We start from the raw sequence: 6,627 nt of genomic DNA, 5'->3' as shown, positions 1-6,627 counted from the left end.
TAAACAGGGCTGGAGTTACTCCTGGAGGGCTTTCCCATGTGCCTGCTCTCAGCTTTCTGCAAGTTACATAGAGTTTCCCAGGCATGGTTCATCATTTGGGAGATCACTGTGCCATGGCTACAGCATCTGAAAGCATCTCTGCCACAGGGGGCTGCTTGGCCCTAACCTGACTCTCACAGGTTTGACAAGCCCAAGCACACACTTGCACAATAATTATGCAGAATGAGAAGGCTTCTTAACAGCCACCGCAGACTCAAGTGTAGCCTTTTGCCCAGTGGGGAAGAATAACTTGCTTTTTAACAGGTTTATTCTCAGTGCTAGGAGATGAAGTATTTTGGCCATCGCCTGTCATTGATGACTCTGTGCATGACTCTGAGCTCTTCTGGAAACATCACATTTGAATTGTCTGTTGGTGGTGTTACCAGCTCTGGCATTTATGTTGGACCTCCTTATTCTGTTAACATCTTACTAATGTGATCATTACTGCATCTCTGAGTTTGCTGTACTGTGGAGAGAGTCTGAAGTGTCTGGCTACTGTGATGGTTCTCTTTGAACCAACATTTGGAAAACATAAAAAGGGAGCTAGTCTTTTTGTTCCTGCGTTCAAAGATAATGGGGAAGGAACAGAGTGGGGTGAAGGGGAGGAACTCCTTCCTCTTCCCTGCTTGCCTTCCCCCCAAAGAAGGTTGATGGATCTGATGGATCAGTGCTCCCTTTCATATTTTCCTGTGTATTTCAAGATGTTATTTGTAAATCACTGTACTCTATTCTGGATTCACCTACTAGTAATATTTGTGGGTTTAATTGTTTAATATGTGTTTGTTCTATATTGTAAATGTAATTTTGTGGTCAAGAACAGGCCACTGTAATTTACTGCTGTGTAGTCTTTATTCATCCTTGTTATCTAACATGTAATCTGCATCTCCTTTGTCATGCCAAATGGTTTTAGTGAAAATTGAGAGTAACAGGTTCAATAATTGTTTAAAAGGAAGAAAAAAAATGTGAAAAAGAACAATTGTATGGACTGGATTCTGATCTGGAAGTGGATATGGCTTTAGACCTGGAGGGATCTTCCCAACTGTTAATTCCTGTGAGATTTCCAACTGGCCAGGTTTTCCAAGTGAGACACTAGATTTACTTGCACAAGGCACTCCTGAAGGAGTTGGGTGCTCATAAGGTACTAGACTGAATAATATCCGGTGTGATGGACCAAGAAGAGATGTCTGTCTTCATGCCATGGATTTCCTCTGCACTTTTCTGATGACTTAGAAGAGTGGAAGGGTTGCATACAACACAATAATATATTGCCCAATAAACTCGCACTGAATGTTTTTAATGAATGAATGGGATCAGTTCCTCTGATGGCCATATTCTGTATTGCTCTAGTTTGCCAGTGTAAAACTGTAGGCTGAAATAGCTGACAAGATGGTGAAGATGGGCCTAGTTTGTATTAAAGTGGTGCATTGAGCTACCTAGGCTTGTTGAACTTTTATTTTTTCTGCTTTGGTGCTGGTTTGAATGGATGGGGACCCATTGCTCTTGATCTTTGCTTATATTCAACCTAGTCTTTGGCAGGAGAAATGCTTTATGAATTACGTTAAATCTGAGCTGCTCTCTTATTCTGTCAAGATGAAAGTGGTGTCTGTGACTTCAGCTTGCATATGATGTTGAAGGGTACCAAAAATTCTAAGTGTTTTAAGAGCTATGGATTTTCTCTTACTACTTACGGAAATATTTCTCCCAGGCTGTTTTGCTGAAAAGTGCTGTAGGTTTCATAGCAAATCCTTCTTGTTGTTCCAAAAAAGCAGCAGTTTGACTGCAGCCTGCATGAATGCCAAGATACTGAGTTACTGAAGTGAGGATCTCGCAGTACCAAATCCATCTAAAACATCTTATGGGAGGTATGCCACAGTAAGCAGCTTCTGGCCTGATGCCTGGATGCTTCTGTCCCTTTTGGTCGTGCTTCCCCTGCGTTTGTGCCTTGGGTATGATAGTTGCACTTTAGTTTTTAGCACAAGCAGTTTTTCCAAATCTGCACTGGCTTCTAATCAGGCTCTGAAAATCTCATTCTCTTTCAGACCCTGTTTGCTTTGAGGTGCGGACCTGGGAAGGCATGTGCCTCTTCTCTATGATGCTTTATCACGAAGCTTTTCCATGGAAGAAGCACCTTCCTGAGGCAATCAGGACAGCATCTGGCTTGGGAAAACTTGTTGGGACAATTCTGACAATGAGGCCACTTTCCAAACTGACATGAGCTTAACCAAGAACTTTATTGTAAACATTTTCAGCTGGTATCCTACTAAAAGCCACTTACAATAGCAGTGAGATCACATGCCTTCTTATAATACTGCTAGAGAGAGGTTACATTAATAACCAAATTGCACATCACAGTTGTCAGTGTGTAATAGAGATACCAAAGGGTTAACATACCATGTTTTGAATAGTAAAGCATATTTTGGTATGTAAGAAGCAACAGTAGTGACTAGATGGGGTCATATTCTGGAAAGATTTACTCCTGCAATTGTGTAATGTTACTCCTGGTAGAAGGGCATGGTTCCTGAAAGTCTCCAAGAGTCAGCAATTTGTAGGTGGGTAGTGCACAAATAAAGAAGGGTTTAAGCGTGGAAGTGGCAAGATGAGAGAGAAGTATAGTAGTAAAGAAGCACAGTAGTAAAAGCTTGCTGGATGCCCCCATCTGTCTGAAATGCCAAGCTGGGGCAGGGAGCCTGGTGCAGTCTTAGGCAGTCTGGGTCGGGGCACTGGTTGGGAAACAGGAGAATATGTGAGGTGCAGTCATTGAGGCGAGGTGCGGGTCGTGGCTGTGGCAGGTCTGATTTTTGGCTTCACACGTCTCCCTCTCTGGTCAAGAGAGAGAAGCTGCAACCTGCTCGATGAAGCTGGCCAAGTTGATGTCTCTCTCGGATAAACCTGTGCACTCGTGGGTGCTCAAGGTGATGTGAACCTAAACCAGACAGAAAGACAGAGTGCTGCTGGCAGACAGAGCAGGAGCACATTCCCCCACTGCTCAACTGATTGCATCTGGTCAGGCAGGTAGCACTATTAGTTTCTCCAAACTGGTTAGCAAAATTTACTGGGATGGGAGAGGAGTTGAGGCATTCTGTCTCTTTTTTTTTTCCTGGCCACAAGCAGTGACTGCTACCATTGCATTGGTCATAGCAGCTAGCTGCGCCTGCCTTTCAACTCACTTTCTCCAGAAGCTTTTCCCCTTGCTGCTACTTCTGGTACTAACTTAAAAAAAAAAAAAAAAAAAAACCAACTCTGGTGCTAGCGCACCCATAGCTACTGCCCAGATGGGCAGAAAAAGGGGGTAGGTGAGGGCTTGTGGGTCATAGCTATAGGCTGTCTGTGGTATGCCAAGGGAGCAGCATCCAAGTGAAGAAGTTCTGCTGATCTGACCAGGACTTGCTGCTCAGAGTGCTGTTTTATGCCTGACAAATGGGTTTGGCTCTCTGAAGAGCTCTGAGCGTCCCTGCCATCCACGCTTCTTACCTTATTATACACATTGAACCATTCAGGGTGGTGATCCAGTTTTTCTGCTTGTAGAGCCACTCTGGTCATGAAGCCAAAGGCCTGCTCAGTGGAGTAAAAAGAAAAGTTAGTTCTGAACCGCTTATCTCATGCTATATTGCTTTTCACCCCTTCACTATCGATTTTACACCCTGTGTTTGCAGGGATCTAGGTAAAAGCAAGACGTGGGATGTTCAGTCTTGTTGGGCTTTTCTATGGGTCTTCTCCTTGGGGAACTTTTCCCAGACAAACTGTGCGCTGGATTGAAGACTTTGGTGTCTTGGGTAGATTATCTTGGCTCAGCCATTGTGTTTTAAGAAAAAGAGGGGTTTCTGTGGCTGAGCCATGCATGTGGGACTCCCTGCTCTGTAAAATAGGTTTTCCAAGCTGTCGAACTTGGTATCACCGATGCTCATACCCGGTTGAAGTCCTTGAAGTGGAACTCTTTGAAGATGGCGTCTCTTCCTTCCACCTCGTTCCACCCCACAGCTCTCAGGTTTGGCAGCAGCTGCTCCCTCTCCTCTGCATTCAACCTGTGGGCTTTACCTGCCTGGCACCGAGGAAGGGAAGAGAAGCAGATCAGCATGGCAGTGGGAGGACAAAGCAGATACACAAAGAAATGAGGCAACCCATGGGTTGTGGAGTTGCAGGTCAAGGTGGTTGGGAGGCATGGAATGCATCTGCAGCCCTTGAACTGTGGGCTGCTGAGGATGGGGAGATCTCAGTGCTGCCCTCTGCTCCCCACCTTGGGTACCTTATGGCACACACCTAGGTCAAGTGAAGTCCAGTCTGTCTTTTGATCTGCACCACCTAACAAATAGAGCCTCCTGGGACACTTTACTGCTGTATGTATGTATTCATTATAGCCTGCAGTACTAAGAAATGATATCTGTGTGTGGTTAAGCTCCAAAATGCACATTTAATCTTCTGTCGGAGGGGAAAAAACAACCTGTAATGACTTCCAGAACTGAGACCTGCTTGCTTTTCAAGTTTGTGAGGTACCCTCTGGAAGCAGGAGGATTATTTGCAGGGCAATTGTGCTGGAAACCTCCTGTAGAGGAGAAGAAAAGCGGTGTGAATCATAGGTGAGTCACATTTCATTGGAGTTCAGCTCCTTTTCAGTCTCCCTTACGTTATGATGGATTTTAAGAGGCTGTTTGTCTGCAAGTAACAAAGGGCAGAGGGAGGGATTGTGATTTAGTGTTGTCTTCCGCTCTCTGGCACAGCTGCTGTTATTTGGTCTTAAAGGGGGGGGAAAGCTCCAGCTCTTGGCTTCAGCTCATGCATATGGCAAAGATGAAACTGAACCAGGGAGTTCTTCGGGCTGTCTGCTAGCTCAGCGGGGAGGGCAGTGGTGAGTGGGGATGGGTGCTGCTCTATGGAAGATGCTGTTCTGGCAGTTGAATTCTTTCCTAATGGATGAGTATTGTTGATTCTCACTAGCAAAGACCAACATGTTTTTGTAATTAGTTTTCCTTTGTGCTTAAGGACAAAGTGTGGCAAGTTAGATGTTAGTCTCAACCAACACAGCCTGCTCGCTCTTTGAGTAGTTCTTTCTCTGAGGAGCAGCTTCTGAGTGTCTATGCCCAAGCAAAGAGTTCCATGGACTGCTGACCAGAGAAGGCAAATCATCCAGTCAACAAAGCATGGAAGGACAGCCGAAGAGCTGATGCTGCTTTTGCGGGCTCTTCCTTGGTGTTGTACTTAAGGAAGTTCGAGCCACCTGTGTGGGATGGATGCCACCCCTGCAACACTGTGATCCCCTCCTGCATTCGGGGACAGCTTTCCTCGCTGCAAGCCCCCGATGCCGCCCTTTGCTTTGTGCCACGTTATGGCTTTCACCCCCTCCAGAGCTCCACCTTTCGAGGCGGCGAGCAAACACTGCTCAAGTGCAATAAACCCACGGCCCTGGCGGTGACGTGGTAAGGCGGGTGGCTTAGCAACTGGGCAACGTGGGGCCGGGCACTGCTGCCGTCCCCGTTCAGCAAGCTGCTTTGGTAGGCCACGTCCGTGCCTTCATGTGTTCACTCTTTTAAAGCACATCGTTTGCACTGGGGGGGAATGCAATTGTTTTGTTTTCTTTCGCTGGCTCTCCACCATGGAGGCATTGCTGGGTTGTTGTTTATTTTTTTGCCTGCAGGACAGTGTTGTGCAAAGCAGACGAAGGACCTAAGCATGGGAAGTGGGGAGAGCTCGCCTCTCAGGGCTCTCCGGCCACAAACCGACCCTCCCCGCCTTAACAGCATCGTCCCCGTGAGGGTGTTGTGCCATTCGCCTTAGGCAGAGGGGACCGCCCTGGCACGAGCAGACTGTGACGAGGCCCCTCGGGGGCTGTGCAGCCGAAGCAGCACGAGCGGGGGCCACGCGTGCAGGGCAGGATTTCGGCAGAGCCACGCTCGCCGTGCCGCAGCCTTTCCCTCCCCCAGCACTCCGGTAAGCCGGCGGCGGCCAGCAGAGCTGCCCGCGTTACTCATTAACCGCACCGCCCGGCTCCGCTCCTTCCTCCCTCTCCTCCCGCCTCTCTCCTCGAGCGCCGCAGCCGCCCCCTTAGCCCTCCTTCCCCGTCCTCGCCCTCGGAGCGGCGGCCGCCCTGCCCGCTGCCTACTTACCATGGCCCGCGGCTGTCCGTGGCCTCCGCGGCGATGCGGGCCGGGCGCTGTGCGGGCGGCGGGGCGGGCGGCGTGGCGGGGCCGCGGGAGGCGTGGCGAGGGGTCGGGTCCACCCACGGCGGCGGCTGCCCTCGGCCCCTCGCGTCTCCCTGGCCGGGGTTGGCGCTGGGGGCCATTCGAGCTCCCGCGGGCGTCGGGGCCGTCGCTCTGCGGCAAGGATGCTGAGGCGCTGCGCAGGTTGCGTAGGGATGTGGTTGATGCCGGAGACTTCCAGAGTGAGGCTGGATCAGGCCCTGGGCGACCTGATTGAGCCGCGGTGTCCTTGTGCGTTGCAGGGGAGTTGGACTAGCTGGCCGTCAGAAGTCCCTTCCAACTCTAAGGACTCTACGTGCTCATGCACATCTTGCTTTCTGCTTTTAGAGTCCCTGAGTGCCACACAGACAATTTGTTTCTCCAGCAGAAATGTTAGACGAAAGCACATCCTTCCTTT

At 49.1% G+C, this 6,627-nt stretch overlaps 1 protein-coding gene across 1 annotated transcript; it reads right to left on the bottom strand.

Moving 5' to 3' along the window:
- Positions 1 to 2,863: 2,863 nt before the first annotated feature.
- Positions 2,864 to 6,313, bottom strand: PCBD1 (pterin-4 alpha-carbinolamine dehydratase 1; the record flags this gene model as incomplete). The annotated part of the gene is made up of 5 exons (XM_079535887.1): positions 2,864 to 2,962; positions 3,511 to 3,591; positions 3,947 to 4,078; positions 5,755 to 5,803; positions 6,138 to 6,313. The coding sequence occupies 5 exons, from the start codon at positions 6,311 to 6,313 to the stop codon at positions 2,864 to 2,866; spliced, it is 537 nt and encodes a 178-aa protein (XP_079392013.1).
- Between the last annotated feature and the right edge of the window lie 314 nt (positions 6,314 to 6,627).

Source organism: Tetrao urogallus, assembly GCF_951394365.1.
Source record: "Tetrao urogallus genome assembly, chromosome: 5".
In the NCBI taxonomy this organism is placed as follows: domain Eukaryota; kingdom Metazoa; phylum Chordata; class Aves; order Galliformes; family Phasianidae; genus Tetrao; species Tetrao urogallus.
Note: the sequence above shows the minus strand (reverse complement) of the source record. Positions and strands in the feature narration are given on the sequence as shown.